General features: G+C 43.7%; 1 protein-coding gene across 1 annotated transcript in view; it reads right to left on the bottom strand.

Moving 5' to 3' along the window:
* The window catches only part of LOC140172480 (uncharacterized), a 33055-nt gene that overhangs the window by 6333 nt on the left and 7743 nt on the right, over positions 1 to 18979 (bottom strand). The window contains exons 2-3 of the mRNA XM_072195627.1: positions 7120 to 7215; positions 483 to 6045 (exon numbers count right to left, since the gene is read on the bottom strand). Coding sequence (XP_072051728.1) covers positions 483 to 6039 — 5557 coding nt within the window. The 5' untranslated portion in view covers positions 6040 to 6045; positions 7120 to 7215. The remainder of the gene's footprint in view (positions 1 to 482; positions 6046 to 7119; positions 7216 to 18979) is intronic.

The raw sequence follows: 18979 nt of genomic DNA, 5'->3' as shown, positions 1-18979 counted from the left end.
GCATTGTTATACATGTATGTACACCATTTTTGCTTCTCATATCATAACTGCTGGAGCAATACAACTCAAACTTGGAAACATATTGTTTTAATGGTAGGCCTCAATGTAAGATAGATAATAGATAAATAAGATGAAAAAATCAGACCATGCCCCTTTAAACAAATCTGTTTCCAAATTGTGAGTTATCTGTTGCTCCAGTGGTTTTGATATTACAAGCAAAAATGTGTAGAACAATGCACCATGAAATATTCTTCCGAGTTCGGTTACCACTCTCCTACATTTTTGTTCACACCATCGAAACTAAACATATTTCGGGCATAAAATTGGGTAATGAGAATTAAATGATCTTTCTTTAGATATCGAAATCTGTTTTTTGATGATGTAACATATGGGGGAGGAGGGAGGCTGTCAAATCAGGTCACACAGCTATAATTATTTTGATTTTTGATTTTGACTTGATTAGAAATGTGCACATTTCCTACCTTTATTTGTTACATCTCTAACACCAAGGTTTGGTTTGTGATCTTTGATATGCTTTAGAAGAGCCATCTTCTGTTCCCCAACAACACCAATATGACAACCTGAGTATAGACATCTATACAGCAACCCATCTTTGTTCAGAATAGGAGCCTCAGCTCCAACGACGGCTAGCTCAACGACTTTCATCCTCAGCTTGTCGTAACATGATGCTATCATGCCTTCTGGAAGATCCTTGATGCTGTCCACATCTTGGCAAAAACTTGGAAGATGCGTGTTGATCTTGGTTGCATAAGCATCTGGTTGCAGGCTAGCCTTCATGGCTTTTGGTGTGATAAGACACGAATAACTCACTAGATTAGGAGGTAGATGTTGCTTTAGGTGACACGCCAGGATTTTCACAGTGGTCACGGCGCTGGCATTGGCATCGAGGTGGTGAGAATAGCTGCAGCAAAGACAACTGAATATTCCTCTCACATTTTTGGAAGGAGACTTCCCATATTTGTATCGGCTTAGAATCACATCCTCCGGTAAACACACAACTTCCTCCCCATCTAGTACTTTCGGTCTTACACATGGTTTCGGTCTGACGGGGATGTTTTGTAGGACAGCTTGAAAGTTCTTACTAGTATCTGATATCTGTCTTAGTTCACGCATCTTATGATATCTTTTATCATCAATTTGGGTGAAGCGGAGATGGGAACGTAGATGATGCGATAGCCGTCCATACTTTGTCCACACTCTCTGTAAACAACTTGCCCAACGACACTGCTTATATTGTTGCATGTACTCATCACATATTTCCATATCCTCCTTCACAGTGACATTGCTGAAATGAGCCCAGATCTGATGCCTGGTCAATTTCAGATACTGCGGAACCACTTTGCCCTTGAACAAAATCGTCTTTGAGCGTTTTTGCGGGTGTACTCTTTCCACGTGTATATGCTGCCTAAGATGTTCAAACAAGTCCGATTCTGCGACACAATCACAACTTGAGCACCCTCCAAGAGAGCACTCATAGATGGTTATACCTTGTTCTTCCCTTGTCATCTGGAAGTATGTCTTCACCTGATGTTTGTCCAATAATATCGGGTCGTAATCCTCACTATCCAAATCCGCATCATCTTCCTCTTCTTCTTCTTCAACATCACTGAGTAAAAGGATCTCTTCATCTACTTCTGGCTCCGGAACTTTCCTCTTCTTCACCTCCTCCACTTTTTCATCTGGTTTAAGCTTGGCAGCATTGGTGATATCAGTTGTTTTCTGTTTATTGTTATCTTGTGCAGCATTAGGTTGAACAGTTTTCTGCTTAAGACTTTTAGTACTGGTTTGTTGAGTGTTGGGCTTTGTAACCTCTTCATCTTTCTTCTTCGGACTTTCAGCCTCATCATTTGAATCCGACAAACAAATGATAGAACTTCTTGATGGAGGTCTGTCCTCATCTTCCTTATCTGCTGCTGATTTATTCAATTCCAAACCATCTTGGCTCTTGGCAGCACCTTCTGACACTGACGGGAAACTACTTCGACTACTATCGTCATCCACACTTCCTTGATTTGATAGAGTACCTCTAACTGGTTTTGATTTTCCCGCATTCTGACCAGCACTTTCTATTTCTTTGGATTGAACACCCTGTTGAGAATCTTCCTCCGATGACAACAGAATTATGTCATCATCGCTACCAGAACGTTTGCTTGGTGTTGCGAAATGTAGTCCTCTTGATTTCTTCTGTGGTAAGGATAAAAACACATCAACACCTTCTTTCCTTGGACTTCTTCTCCTATTGATATTGTCAACAAACAACTGTTTTGAAACATCTTTCTTTGACTTATCTTTCTTTTTCTTACTACCAGGTTTTTGGTTAGCCCCTTTCTTTCTTTCATCAGAAAGAGCTTTTGAAGGACTGTGTACTATGCTATGCTTCAAAGACCCAGATCTGTGGATATCGGGAAAGCCGATTTTGGAGTTCCAACCGGTAACTTCCACTACGTTGGTTTCCTCCTTTACAATAGCCAACTTCCAATTGCACACATAAGCACCAGTTTCATTTTTAGCACGCCTACCTCTTTTCTTCTTCTTCTCCTTCTGTTTTCTCTCTAGGTACATTTCCTCTTCAAGTTCATCAGAATCATACTCTAGCAGCAGGAGAGATTCCTGATGAAGCTTATTACTTGTACACAAGTAAGTGTCTAAAGTTCCCACTGGATGTGAAATTGGTTGGTTACTTAGAGTGAACGGTGGTACCATGTGATCGACCCATTCAATTGCCTTTTTGCTATGAACAGTCAATACATCAGCAAGTTCTTTAGTCTGGGAATGTTCGGTATAATTGACCACCCTCACAGCAGGAGATGTGTGCTTAGAAAAATGAGTGGCTAATAATGGATAGTACTTCCCCAATCTGTATCTTCTATATGTAAGAATCTCCTGGCAGCATAGACATTTGTAATTTTGCCGGTTTGGATGCGGTACTTTCTCAAAGAATTTCAACAAGATTTCCGTTGGGATTCTCATATGAAGAGATGGTGTTTGTGTAGGTGGATGATGACAGCAGTCTTCCATGTGCAACTGAACTAGTAACATGTGTGGAAACCCAACTTGACATTTCGGACATTCAAATATCACTTTGTCTATTTCTTCCAGTTCTTTGACATAAACTTTCTGAGTCTGTTTCGCAACCAAGACAGTTTTCCTAAGTTGCATCCTCTGTTGCGCGTCACTTTCAAAATCTGACAATTTATCCATCTGACCTGGCAACTTCGACATGTCTGATGATGTAGCTTCACTGCTTGTGTTCATGCTAGCTACATTGGTACTTGCAATTGTATTCATAGTTCTATCTCGTTGGGGTGATGTAACCGAATTAGTGCTTGCCGGGGAGGATTTCAGTCGAATCGCCTTTACGGGAGACGTCTCTCCGGTCGCAGGATTCGCTGGTGGGACAGTGATTAAGTACTTGCCAGCTGGGGTTTGACTGCTGTTATTTTCTGGAATGGTTATGATAAATTTAGCACCACTTTGAGCTGAAGAAACTGGAACTTGAAGCGTAAGTGAACCATTTTTATTTGACACAGTCCCTTGTTTATTGTCTGATGAGCCGGATGCAGATGTTACAAGTTTACAGGTGATGGCTTGAGCGTCCGACGGAGACTTTTCATCACTGGCCGTTTTCGGTGCAGCTTCTGTCGTCTCAGTTTTACCTACTTGTTGCTTCTTGTTTCTCATGCTTCTAGTAACTCTTACCCCTGTCTGTGTTGCATCTTGTAGGATCTCGACAACATCTTGGTCTAAAGTTTCATTCCCTGTTGTAAACCTCCTCTTCTTCACAGAGTCAGGCTTTGAAGCATCATCACCGGATTTGCTGTCACTTTCCGATCCTTCATCGGGTGTTGGATCTGATTTTGTTGTCTCTTTCGTCTCTTCTCCTTTGGGATCAACTTTTGCAGATGGGTCTTTCTTTTCTGAGGTACCCTGATCACTGTCAGAGTCAAGTATTTCAATGATTTCACCTTTCTTACTATCAGAAGGTTTTTGACAAGCATTAGGTTGCGGTGTTGTAGGCTTTGCAACATCACTATCTGTTTTGGGTGTTGGATCATCCAATTTATCTTTGGACTCTTCATCGTTTGTTAGCACCATTGTTGCCGTTGCCGGTATGGCAGCTACCGGTACTGGAATCTCTTCACTCTCCTCTACAAGATGTTCAGAACCGTCAGCTAATTCAGGTTCCTCTACTATCTCATTGCACATGATTTCAGGTGACTTCTCTGCTGTGCTCTCACAATCCTTGGTTTCAAACACTTGCTCCACAACAACTTTGACATCCTCCACCAATTCATGATCAACATCTTTTTCATCATCGTCATTGTTCTTTGGTGAAGACACAGACTCCTCGTTCTCTTCTGGTACAAGCAACTTATCACTAACATCCTCTTCATGTTTAGGTGAAGACACTATGTCCATCTCCTCAACAAAATCGGTTTCTCCCACTTCCTCTGCCTTTTCATCAACCTCACCCCTGTCTTTCTCATCCAACTCTGTTGATTCTTCTTGCTCATCTTCTATAACAGTATCTTCGTCCATTTGTGAGGACTCTTGTTCTTTTGAGTCACATTCCTCTAAGTCTTGAGCAAGCTGTTGCAATTCTTTATCACTGTCCTCCATCTCATCTACCACAGAGCCATCTAAGGTCAGCTCCTGATCCTTGTGGATCGACATTTTCACATGACCGTCTTGTCCTTTCTCATCCAACTTTGTTGATTCTTCTTGCTCATCTTCTATAACAGTATCTTCATCCATTGGTGATGACTCTTGTTCTTTTGAGTCACACTCCTCTAAGTCTTGAGCAAGCTGTTGCAATTCTTTATCACTGTCTTCTGTCTCATCTACAACAGAGCCATCTAAGGTCAGCTCCTGATCCTTGTGGATCGACATTTTCACACAACCGTCATTGTTATTGTCTCTTGTGACTTGCTCTCCATCATCATCAACAGCAGCAGCACTTGGTGACTTATTATCATCAACAGCAGCATCAGTTGGTAATTTTTCATCAGCAACAGCAGTTGTTGATTCTTTATCAGCATCAGATGCAGTTGGTACGTCTTTATCAATGACAGCAGCAGTCGGTAATTCGGTATCATCAACAGCAGCAGTTGATGTTATATCATCACCTGTGCCTGTTGGTAATTCTTTATCAGTAACATCAGTTGGTAATTCTTTATCAGCAACAGCATCATCAGTTGGTAATTCTTCATCTTCAACAGCAGCATCACTTTGTATATCTAGCTTTATCAAATTTTCTTCTGACACTTCATCATCTTTGGCAGAGATTCCATCACATGGTGACTTTTCCACATTTTTTCTACAACTTTCAGGAGACAGCAGATGGTCATCTAGTAACTCTGCTGATTCAAAAACCATGTTACACATTGGACATCTTTCCACATTTTTACAGGATACCTTTGAGACTGCTTCCTGATGGATGGCACTTTCAGATGAATATTCCTTGTGGCACTTGTCACACTGGAACCGGTCTGTTGAATCATTCAAATCACTAGCGTCTTCTCCATTTTCAGACACTTCTTGCGACAAGCATAATTTACAAGTTCTTAATCTTACTGGAGTTGTTTCATTGGAAAATGTACTGTCTCTATTTGAATGATCAATTGTATCAACCGCTTTATCCACCTCTGAGTCCGATTGTGGTTTAACATCTTTCCTTACTGGAGTTGTTTCATTGGACAGTGCACTGCATCTATTTGTTTGATCACTTGCATCAACAGCTTTATCCTTTTCGGAGTTTGATTGTGGTTCAACATCTTTACCATTACACCTGTCATCCGCATCATGTGGCACACCATTCTCAACAGCCCTATGTGCATCACTATCATCATGTTTTGAAGGCGAGGTAGTGGCCCCTAGAATGGCTCTTCTTGTACGTTTCTCTCCACAGGAGGAATTAGTTGTCTGTTTTGAAGCATCTTTTCTGGGAGACCGCCTTAATGCTCTAGGGGATGTTCTTGACTTTGGTGATGTACATAGACTACCAGCTTCTTGCTCCATGATTTCCTGCAATCAATAAGTCAGTAAATTGATTAGAAAAGGATTACACTAAATATACATAACACAAGACAAGAAAATTATAATAGGGCAAGAAAGCAAGAAACTTGTGAAAGCCAGCCAGAATGGAGGAAAAACTCCAGAAAAAAACCAGAAAGGTATGTTTTGTTTAGTGGCTGCAGGGCAGTGTACCACCGCCAAGAGCATGCAATGTTATATGATCAGGCTTGGAAATAAGTGGGGCCAGGGGCCATTTGGCTCCTGTAAAGCCCCAAAAGGCCCCTGGTTCTCAACTAAATAAATACCTGTGACCAGGGGCCACCAATTTTGTTCAAACTGGCCCCTGGCCCTAATGGTCATTTTGACTATTAATCAGAATTGTGCATTTTGTTCATAGAATTTAGGTTCTTTCTTGCATTCTCTGCCTGTTCATCTGGCATTTATCATAACAATGTCGAAAATCAGTAATTATATGCTTTCAAAATAGCACCTGGTTCCCTGTAAACCAGGGGATATATTTTTTTACAAAAGTTATTTCCCAGCCTAGTTTATGGGCTACGGCAATACACATGTATATATTTGCCTCTAACTAAACTAAGTTATGTGACTTATATACAGAAGCTGATGGGGAATACCAACAACAATTTACAAGCAGATGCTATATATTGCTTCACTAGCTATGCATCGTGGACTTGTGTGTGGTGCTTTATGAAACTTTGTAGTCGCCTGCTCCGTAGTTGATGAAATGAATGAATGAAATGGCTGGAATAATTGTTAAAACTCGAAACCTGTATTAAAATAAAATGTTTAGGGATGAAATCAAAACTCGACCAGCAGTTAACCGCCGGTTCCGTCCGGTTGCTATTGTTCTGAACAATGGGAACCGGACGGAACCAGGCGGAACCGCCGGTCGAGTTTTGATTTCATTCCTTAAGACTTACGTGATGGTTTTCGAAAAGAATAAAACAGTATGTACTAAAATCAGACAACCCCTCTCCAACATCTCTATAGATAATGAGAATGTAAAACATTGTAAAATATCTTCCTGTGACAGCTTCACAATATAGTGCCTTATTAATTTACCTTGTGACATTAAGATGAGACATGAATTCAGGTATGTCTGGGCTTGAAAGTAATTATCATCAATGCTCCACATACAGACAGGCGATCAATGATTACCTGAAAAATAATAACACAAAATACATTCAATTTAGTGAAATAGTAGTGTAAGATAAAAGCTGTGAGAGCTCCAGGTATTCTTGTATTGTTTGTAAATTGTGTCTTGAAATCAGGCCTGGAAATAAGTCGGTCTGAACCAGGAGCCAAACATTTGGAAAAGCGACTCCTGGTCCTGTTATTTTCTTGAACCAGGACTTGAAATTTTAATTTAAAAAAATGCAGCTTGAAAAAAAAAACACATTTGGCAAGACAATTAAGTCTTAAAAGAAAATACTATAACAACCTCAAAAGATTAGGATTTAGGATTAAGGAGTAGGATTAGTCCTACATGGATAGGAAAAAGATTAGGGCAACTGACTAATTATGATGGATAATTTTAAAGAATCTGCAAGTGTTTCATGTATTTTTTCATATTTAAAAAAAATAGAGAATTCCTTGAAGTCGCTCCCCTTCAAATAAACGCCCCCAGCTGTTTTTGTGATGAATAACCCTCAAACTAACGCCCCCCCTCAAAACAAAGGGCCCAATTTTGCATGTTTTTGACTGCAATACTATGAATTTCACCTGAAAGGTTCATGAAAACATTGCCTAAAATCTCATAACATTTTCATTTTTCAATGGCCGCGACTGAGTAGCCATCAGAGTCTGATTGTAAACCAAGAAGTGAACCGGAAGTCATTGATCCTAAGTTCATAGTTTCGAGTTTTAAGCTTACCTAATGATTTTTAACAGGAATTATTGTTCTCTAATAAACGCCCCCTTTTGGAAAATACAACGCCCCGGGACATTTAATTAAGGGAATACGGTATTGATAAATTAGTATCTAGGTTTGTTTTCTCAAAATAACCTTATTTTTTAATCCATTTGAATGTAATTTCACCTTCAGAAATGGTGTCTCCTGCAGTGTAAAATGTAACAGTCACCTTGACAAGCAAAAATTAAAAAAAAAACATTCCGCATTAGGTTTTCAGAAGCTGAAGAGCTTTGAGACAAAGGATTTTTTAATATATAGCCTTACAAATCTATTTTCAACTACACTGTATGTACTGTTATTAGTTTGCTTTTTAAAACGACAGTGAGGATCCAGTATGGATTGACAAATCAAAAAAAAAAATTTCAACTTAGTACTAGTATCTGTAATTCATGAATATACATTTGACTATGCAACAACGATTGGCCTACAATACATTTGCATACTAATATTCAAATGTCAATAGTGCCCTGGGTGCTTTCATTTATCCATGACATGACCTTGAACCTTGATAAATTTATAAAACTCAAGTTAATAAAATATAATTGATACTAATATAACGCCCTGATAACCGGGCTGATAACTACTCATCTTGATCAGAGTTACAATGTACATAATATTAACATCACTCAATTGCTAATCATCATAGTTATGTTTGGTAGACTCATAACCGGTGCGATCTTACCTTTCCGATGTTGATTAAGATACTTCTTGCATCGATCCCGAGATGCGGAAAAACCAATAGTCATTTTGTCCCACATAAATGAATAAATAACAAAACCCCGATCCCCGGTGGACTCACCCAAAAGGTGACGTCACACCATATGATCGTCCCTTATCCGACTTGGGATCCCCTACCGGACCAAACTTGTAGGGGTGGCGGGGTCGGGATAATCAACATCGGAAAGGTAAGATCGCACGGTTATGAGTCTACCAAACATTTCTGTTTGGGACTAGACTCAGTACACCGGTCGATCTTACCGTTCCGATGTTGATTAAGATACTTCTTGCATCAACATCTGAAAGATCGATCTAGCAAGTAACCGACGGATGGAGGTACAAGATTGGTCAGCATCTGATCAGGGATCGGGAGCGGTAACGATGGTTTTCGCGAGGTCAGAAAATATTTTCCCCAACGGTCGGGAAACAAAAAGACCACGCGATCACAGACATAAACCTCCTTACTTAATAAGTTTGGTGGTTAAGAATAGCGACACTGGTTCTTACCATGCTGAGTATTCTGTATAGTCTGAAAACCTGGTACCCGTACACCACCGTATTATGATCGCCGAACAATGTCCCGGTAAACCTCCGCCCGCCTCTGATTACTAACGTAAACGGAAGTATCGTAGAGAAGGGCGAAGGTGGCTTCCGGGACACCGCCTGCTAGATCTCCTCAAGGGACAACCGAACGGTATACCCAAGATGATGAGATAGCTCGTGTCGAGTGGGTCGTGGGACGCGAAACCTTCGCGAGCCCCCGGACCCCACCAACACCTGGACCAGCCATTGCGACAGCGGCTGGACCGAAAGGCTCTGTAAGGGTGATGAATGCGGTCGTGAGTCCTCGCAAGGCTTGTGTTCGGAAGAAATAGTGCTGCAGCGCCTTATCGGACACCCCAGCCTATCTTTGGCTTCAGCGAACCTTGCCCAACCCTGGGGATTGGAGAGGGGACGAATGTCGGTATGCACCGCGCCCGTTCGTAGTCACGAGAACAGAGCGCCGAAACAGTGTCGCTCCAGTGTTTGTGAACACGGAAGCTAACCTCGAGACCGTGTGCAACTCAGCACCGCCGCCCCGAAGCCAACGCCAAACCGGAAAGCCATCTTGAGAGTTACGTATTTAAGCGTCGCTTTTGACGGAAGGTCAAAAGGGTGACCCTTAAAGTAATCTAAGACTGTGTTGGGATCCCTTAGGAGGATCACTTTCCTTTTTGGTAGACACTCGTTGAACATACCGTCGAGGCGTAGACTAATAAGGTAACCATCGGCTATGATAGTCGACCCGTCTCGAAACCTCGGTGAATGGAGAGGACAGCTGACTTATAGCTGGCCCCAGTGGCCCGCTGAAGTCTTGCTTGGAACTTTTCTGTCAGAAACTCCGGAATTAGCAGCACAGAGGCTCTGAAGGGAGAGCTATTTGTCTCATTGCACCAAGCGTAGTATGGAGCCAGACTCTGGTTATACGTACGGAGGGTAGACTTCCGTCTAGCCCCGGCGATGAGAAAAACAGCTTCTGATGAAAAGTATCCCTCCGCTGCGTGTTCCCTGGTAAGGGCCATGCAGCTAACTGCAGGTGTTCTAGTGATAGACTGGGTACCTCCGCTCCGGGCATCCGGAGTAGATCTGGTACCTCGGGGAGTGCCAGCGGCCTTGCCGCTAGCAGAATGACAATGCAGTCTTCCCACCCGATCTTGGCCACCACCCTCATGAGTAGTGAGATCGGAGGGACTGCATAAGCTGTCATCCTCCCCAGTCTATGGACAGAGCGTCCACGGTGAATGCTTGGGGTCCGCGACCCTTGAGCAGTACACCGGCAGTGGATGATTGCGATGAGATGCGAACAGATCTTTCGAGGGTGGTACATCCCCTTGAAGATCGTCTGAGCGCCCTGCGGAGCAAGGGACCATTCTGCTGGTCCCGACACCCTTCCTCGTGACAGATTGTGCGCGAGGATGCTGGTGACGCCCGCGATGTGTATCGCTCTCTCATCGTAATCTGCCTGAACTTGCACCACCCTATCAGGTGTCGTGCATGCAGGCTCAATCGTGGTGGCCCGGAGTCCCCTTGTCTGTTGGGGTAGGCTACCACGGTTGTGTTATCCGTCAGGACAACGGTATGTGATTCCACGATCACCTCCTCGTAAGCGAGGGAGGTTGATGTGAAACTCTGTCTCTATGGCCCCCATAGGCCCGAGACGGAGTCTCCGTGGATGTGGACCCCCAGCCCCGTTTTGCGCTATGGTCGTCACTACGTGACATACCGGGGTGCAGGAAACCTGACACCCTGGGTCAAATTGGGCTGATGGGTCCACCACCAGAGTTCCTCTCGCGCGATCTCCGACAACGGAACCGCGAGGGATATTGGGTGACGACTGGGCCTGCAAGCAGGCTAGAAGGTGTAGTTGGGTAAGCCTAACGTAGAAACGGCAGTACAGTACGAGGTCTACCATACTGGCCATTAGGCCTACCACCTTCATCCATGCCACAGCGGGTTTTGCCCGAGACTCGCCAAGAGTCAGGCACACCGCACCATGTTCGTCACCCGCACGGGTGAGAGCACCGCGAACCCCTCCGTGAGGGTGATCTGGGCCCCTACAAATAGTGGTGTCTGCGTCGGGACCACGCTGGACTTTTTTGAGCTGATCAAAAATCCAGGGTCCCGCACCCTACGGACTATCAACCCCATGAGACCCGTAGTCTTCAGTGGAGTGCGTCCGTATATGAGCCAAACGTCCAGGTAGCAACTGATGTTGACACCCCTGTGCTTCAGGTGCGCTGCCACCGCTCTGACCAAGAGTGTTAAACACCCTGGGAGAGATGGACAGGCGGATGGCGGTATCAAAACTGGTAATTTTGATCCTGTACCTAGAAGCGCAGATGCCTCCGATCTTGAGAGGCGATTGGCATATGCAGATAGGCGTCCGAGAGATCTAGCGATGCTGTTCCCATGCCCCTGATGGGGCAGGCTAGCACCGAGGCGAGAGTCCCCATTCTGAACCTCTTGGGCCTGAAGAACGTGTTCAACAGCCTGCGGTTCCGGATGGGGCTCCCGTCGCCGGTCTTCCTTGGAGCCAATGGCTCCAAGATCACCGTAGAACGGGGGTAGACGGGGACAAGCGCCCGCTTCGGGAGAAGCTGTGTGATCCCTGTCAGTAGTGCCCGACGCTGGGGGCCGTCTGACGGCACTACTGTGGACCTCTGAAATGTGCAGACGAATGTGGGGAGACTGGGTTGCCAGTCTGTAACCCCCACTCACCACTGACCATACCCAGGCGCTCAAAGAGATGGTTTCCCACCTCTGGGTGAAAGCCATAAGCGGTCGATCCACTGGGAGATCCCCTGTGGAAAAACCGCTGAGCCCCCAGGAATGCTCTGCCTAGCTTCCCTTGGAAGAGCGCTTGCTCTTCTTCGGGCTTGCCAGCTGTTCCTGTGCTACCCTTGCGCCTCCCAGAAATGGGTGCTGCAGAGGTAGTGGGCTCGGGTACTGTTGGTGGTGCACGGCCTGCTGAAGTCGGAGCTCCTACCCATGGTAAGGGCAGTTTCCGACCTCTTCAGAGTGCTCCCGTTGGTAGCTTCTTTGCACGGTCCTCCACCGTAGCGCAGAAGCATCCAAAGAAAAAGGACCCTGCCTTTCCATCGCGTTGAGCGATTGGAGTGGCAGGCCCCTCCCCCCGGCGCTGAGTGGACACCCTATGGGCTAGGCCCATGGAGCTCTCGTTGAGGCTAGCTGTTAGCACCGCTAATAGGCTCACCTCGCGGAAGAGCTCAGATGTTGTCTGAGCGTGATACGCTTGACGACATCTGGGTCCCTCTCGGATCCCCTCAGGTAGGTCCCGTGGTCCTCCCGCGTTACACGCAGAGGAAGGCGTGCAAGCACGCGGCGCCATAGCTCTACTGAGCTCGACAGCCCCACGATATCTACCCGTGAGGTTTGCCGGGAATGAGAGTGCAGGCGCCCCTGTGAGGAAGCAGCAGCTGAGCATCCTACTGAAAGGATCCCTGGTCCTCCTCCTGGACTCCCCCTTAGGGGGTGTCCGGAGGAAGATCAGTGCTGTTGCTCCCCTCGCCAAGGGCAGCGGGGAAGGAGATTGTAGTGATGTCACTACGGACTCAGCTTCCGACTCCTTTTCCTCGCCCACAGTATCCGTATCATGCTCGATGATGACGGTAACTGAGGACGGGCATCTGAAAGCGGGTAAGAAGGCATAACCACTGTGTGGCTCGCCGACTACCTGCCAGCAGAAGAGGGAGTACTCCCGCAAGACCCTGAGGTATCCGCCATGGCACCACTGGGTCCGCATGCTCTCGCAGCCGTCGTCCTAGCGCTAGCAGCACGGGTCCTACCCTGATCAAGATCTGGGTTAGCCCCATGCCGGCTGGCCTGGTCAACAGCTGATGTTGGTACTGCGTGGCCATCGCTGGCGACACTTGCCACGGTGCTAGGCCGTGGAAGAAACACCCTGCGGCGGGTACCACGGGCATACCCAGCCGGCAGCTGACCCTGAAAGGATCCGCCACCAGGGTAACCCCATGGTACTGCAGTACCAGCACCGCCCCCCCTTGTTGCCACAGAGACTGTGGCGACTAAAGCGCGTGTGCTGCGGTACCGGTGCGGTATCAGCGTGGGTACCCGTGAGGGTTCCCAACTGTGGACCGCTGTACCCTCGCCACACTGCGTTCCCTGTTTGGAGGATCAAGCTGTGTGCTGGCGTGGTACCGGCGCGGTACTAGCATGGGTACCCGTGAGGGTTCCCGGTTGTGTACCGCTGTATGCGTGGTTCCAGCGTAGGTGCCCGTGAGGGCTCCCGGCTGTGTACCACTGTACCCATGCCTCGCTGGTGGTTACCGCTCTGCTGCCTGCTACTTTGCTCCGACGTATAGTCAGTGCTTTCGCTGGCTGCTGAGCCTTTGGACGCGCTAGCAGTCCCGAAGGAACCGCCTGCTTGTCCGGGGACCGGAGCCCCTTAAGCAGACCTGCCATGACCCATAGGGGCTGTCACAGCAGAATCTACCGTGATCGACTGGTATCCTCCTGCTGCAAAACCCGCTAGGGTTTTCGCTGGTGGTTACCGCTCTGCTGCCTGCTACTTTGCTCCGACGTATAGTCAGTGCTTTCGCTGGCTGCTGAGCCTTTGGACCGCTTAGCAGTCCCGAAGGAACCGCCTGCTTGTCCGGGGACCGGAGCCCCTTAAGCAGACCTGCCATGACCCATAGGGGCTGTCACAGCAGAATCCACCGTGTCGACCTTACCAGTGCCCTTGGTAGATTTCTTCTTCGTCTTATGGCGATGACGGAGCCTATCCCAATCGTCAAGCTGGAACTCGGAGAGTCCTAAGCAAAAGAAAGACATCTAGAAGATCGTGAGCACTCCTGTGGGTGAAACAGAGCGGGTGTGGGTCCCGCTCCGTCACCAGGGAAGGGCAAGCCCGACAGGGCCGAGGCTAAGCGAGGAGAAAGGGAGGGGGGCACTACCCCCCCAACACGCGACTCAAGCCCAGTAAGCAAACCTGAGCACGGAGGCTGGTCGCTAACGTTAGTGGTAAAGTAAGGACTGGCTAACTTTATTACTAAAATGTCAGGGGTCCCTACCAATCCCCACCGTATGAATATCTGATTAACTCGTCTTTATTGGACGGTAATGAAGACATAACGATAGAGTAATCACCCTAACATAGCAACAATAACCTACCGTACATGAAATACAATGTGTATGTACAAACATCTATTGTAACTTACAGGCTGCAATGGTTGTTTTACGTGGGAAACAAAATGAATGGCGTCAACGAGCGGCCATTTTGAATTGCTCGTGTGTCCCGTATACAAACGGAGGCACGATATGTAGCTAAGTTTTGGATCGTTTTTTGTCACTTTTTTCGCCAGAAAATGCCGTCAAAACTATCCTCAGCCGAACAATACCGGTTTGGTTTTACCTAAGGTGTGAAACTACAACCGTATATCTCGCCTTGGTCGAGAAATTGATACAGTGCTATGAACAATCAATAGGCACGTCTGTGTCAGTCGGAGACCAAGGAGGATAAGGGACGATCATATGGTGTGACGTCACCTTTTGGGTGAGTCCACCGGGGATCGGGGTTTTGTTATTTATTCATTTATGTGGGACAAAATGACTATTGGTTTTTCCGCATCTCGGGATCGATGCAAGAAGTATCTTAATCAACATCGGAAAGCGGTAAGATCGACCGGTGTACTGAGTCTTGGCATTTCATTATAAATTTTTTTTCACATTCAGTACCCCATTTTCATTTATGAAAATATACTTCAACCATAAATATTGTAAAAACATTGACAACATAATATGAAGAACACTTCCAAGATTATTTAACTTGAGATCACATCCCCTATTGAATCTGCACAGAATTCCAAAAATGCTCTGGCATAAAAAAATTTAAAAAAAGATTGGTCTCTCTCAACATGAAATACACACAGTCTTGCTTATAATTTGTAGGTGTTTATAATTACTATGTTAGTAAAAATATTACAAAATTTAAAAAAAAATGACATCCATATTGGGGAAAAGTGTAATTAGGGATTGACACTATCCTTAAAATCTAAAATATATCATACTCATAGAGACAAAAATCAAATTTTCAGTAACTTGTGCAGGAAAATGTTGTTCTATTCAATTAAATTTGTTCAAAACTTCCTGATTTTTTCCCTAAATAGTAACCTGCAAATGAACTTCCTGAATTCTACTCAATATGGCAACCCTAACAGTCAAACCCTAACGCTAGCAATCTAACATTACAAACTGCAGACAAGGGCAACCATTTCACTGACACTTCGCAAAAAATTCTAAAAATAGAAATGGCAGTAGCTGGCAACACCTTCTGACTTGGCTTCACAAGAGCCCAGCCAGTGGAGAATATAATTTCCCTTTAATAATGTACTGGATGAGTTAGGTACAGGGTTGGTAAAAAGTATTTTGGTATGTGATATCTCTCACTCCAACAAGGGCAGGGGATCTTTAAGTTGAAAGATAGACTAGAAAATCCTGGTGTGTTAGAATGATTGCATTTTCAGTATGGGAACTGTGGTAATTCTTCATTATTTTGTACTAAATGTTGAGAAAATGTAATCACAAACAATGTGAAGAAAATCAGTATGCATACAACGTTCATGCCATTGAATTTCCACATAATGATATCTTTAATTAAAGCCATTTTGGGCAGACCAGCCTCCCACATGCACATGATACGTGTAGTCGCGTAATGCACAACCCTTTTGCCATAAATGTACGTTTTTATTACAAGTATAAGAAATTGATCAATTTTATCAAAACCAATGTTTTGGTATTACCGTAATTGTAATGTTTTTTAAAAAACATACAATATACCAACCATACACCCATGGAATAAGCCAAATGTGTTGTTTTTGTCATGTCAACTGAGCAATTTGGATGAATATCATATTCAGGCAAACAGGCATTAAAATTTCCCCATCAACTCAATGTTTAACAGCCAAAACAGCCAGCGGGGTTTCTTTTACTTTACCTTGTTATTCCTGCTTATGGATAGATTCTTTTCTGACTGTTATTGTACCATAATAATATATTTGAGCATTTTCATTTTTGAGTAAAGAATAACATAAGTAAAATTTGACGGAAATCATACAATGGCTTTAATTTTTGCTAAAAAATGGAGTGGAGCCTGTAGAAGTGTATCTTACTTGCAGCTTTTGTACGAAATCACTCTAGTTTTTTTAACAACATTTACGGTGATCGGTGATTTACACAGTACAAATTACGAATTTGAACATTTCAATTTTTTTTAAACAAGGAAAATTATATCCTAAAATACTACTACAAATGTGTACATCATATCAGTGATATCACATCCAAGTGGATTTTAATGACAAATTATTCACAGGGGCCAACAGCTAGACAAAAATTAAGTAAAAATGTGATGTGGGCACACAAAATGACTCATTTGTCACTACATACAATATATACCATATTGAACCTAAATTATAATGCTTGACTGGCTTAGTCTGGTGTTTAATAATGACCTTTTTTCAAACTGGACAATTTTCATGATTCAGGAAAATGGAAATAATAAGCTGTGCAATAATTAGGGCCTATGATGTATAGGGGGCGAATTCTCAAAATGGTCTACCAAAAATACCTTCGCCTCACACCATGTACACCCTTTTGATGTCCCAAAAAAATCTTTGCCCCCTTTATTTCGATGTGACAAGAAATTGTTGGCTCCCCTAAGACCTCTTACACATGCCAGATTTTGGGGAACCCTATATACCGGTACTCAATTCTAAAATGAACCCATACAATGTAAATCACACAATTTGTGTCGCATGGTTTTGCCCACACACACAAAAATTAACAAAAATAATTAAAATCAAGATTGTCTAATTTTTAAATTGTGCTGTGCCATTTATGTCAAATTGGACTTTAAAAAAAACCACCTTTGTATAATTTGTCTCTGACCTTTCTATGATGAACTGACATCTTTGATCACTAATGTCACTCCTGCTAGTGCAAAGCTTTTTATTGCTTTTTCCATGCATTTTAAAATTATTTAACTTTGTTCTCCAAATAGACTCTATTCTGCACAATACATACATGTTCCAAGCATATTATATTGGTTCAGGTGCAATGTTTGTGCTGGTGGAGGGGAGAGGGAAGGGGAACAATTATTGAAAAGAAATCCACTCCAGTTCCCCAGGTACATATGTGACGTGTCATGTCAAAATCATACACTTTTGGGCAGGTTATAAATTTTGAGGTTTTTACATAATATCTTAAATATAGAGATATTTTGCTCCATAACGCCATTTTCCCCAATGAAATCGGACAATCCTAAGCGAAGATAATGAGTTCGTAAGTTATGGTATAAATATAAAATTGGAAATTGAGATATCGGCCTTTAAAAATATTATTGACAATGTTGAGAGTAGGAATTACCTTGAAAAATGTCTCAAAAATACAAGATGCCAGTTATATTCGGTCTGAAACTATCAGACAATATTTTTAACATTAATAACATCACAAATTCAAGAACAAACCCAAATTGTGAAAAAAAATCACCCTGGGCAGATTTTTGGCTATTGCTCCATTTACGATCCTGCCCAAAAGTGTCTGCTTTTGACATGACACGTCACATATATTCAGTGTACAGCCCTGGAGAGAAGATTTGCACATGACATTTTCCATGCAAATTAATTGCCTCTTTGTTTGCATGCAAGTGCTGGTCTATTTTCCCTTGCAATCATTAGGGGCATGCATCATTGCATGACACATACATATTTAAATTTTCTTCAAGGTTTACCCACCCACCCCCCCCCCCTCCAAAAAAATTCATGGAGCTGTCAAAGGCACTCAAAGCTTTACGCTCCATTTGTTTTTGTTTTTTGATTGGCCTCATCCATCCGGTCGACCCTATAAATCTGACCATAAGACTGACCATAAGACTGACCAGCCCTACCCATTGAAGGGGATTTATTCAATGGAAAATCAAGTATTTTTGATGGCATTGGCTTTCAAGGTTTTCTTTTTAGACAATACTGGCTGTCCAAGCTTTCCAAGGTGTTTTCTTTTCAGACAATATGGTGACAGTACATGTATACTGTATTCATGTATACCATGTATACCTGTATACATCTGGCCACATGATAATATTTTGTATAAAACTAACTTTTTAGATGGTCCAGCCCTGGGAAACAATTGATAACTGCTTTAAGAAATGCTTGATTACTTATTAATCTGAATTCCATGCAAATTATTAAGTTTAGTGTAAAGTTCATACAAAGGTCATCCTGACAAGCTTATCACAGATCACACTGCAGACTTTTTCTTTTGTGCCATACATCATGACATGTACATGTACATCATAGGCTTGCACTTCCCTAGCCTGTGCACACAACACAAAGATCAAAACATGTAAAAGCTATATAGCTCTGCATGTAATTATTATGGCAATTGCTGTTTTGAACTCATTTTAAAAGGACCAATAATTTATAGACACTAGGCTATTCTGTGGGCTGCCCGAGCTGGGCAGGGGGAGAGTAGATTGAGGGGGAGAGGGTCAAATGGGCTGGAAAGCCTCGGAGGCTGACATGTATGGAATTTGCCCATTGCACAGTTCGTCATATATGCGTAAAGAGCTTTGATCTGGCAGCATACATGAATGGGAATTGAACCAGTCTTTGTCTCCCCACTTTGCACATAATTATTCTAATGAATAGCTATATTATTGTTTAAAATTGTGTTTCTTCCATCATATCTATTCATTGCCAGTTCAAGGCCCTCGTTTCATAC

Source organism: Amphiura filiformis, chromosome 16 (assembly GCF_039555335.1).
Source record: "Amphiura filiformis chromosome 16, Afil_fr2py, whole genome shotgun sequence".
NCBI classification, from domain to species: domain Eukaryota; kingdom Metazoa; phylum Echinodermata; class Ophiuroidea; order Amphilepidida; family Amphiuridae; genus Amphiura; species Amphiura filiformis.
This window is presented reverse-complemented; position numbering and strand designations above follow the sequence as displayed.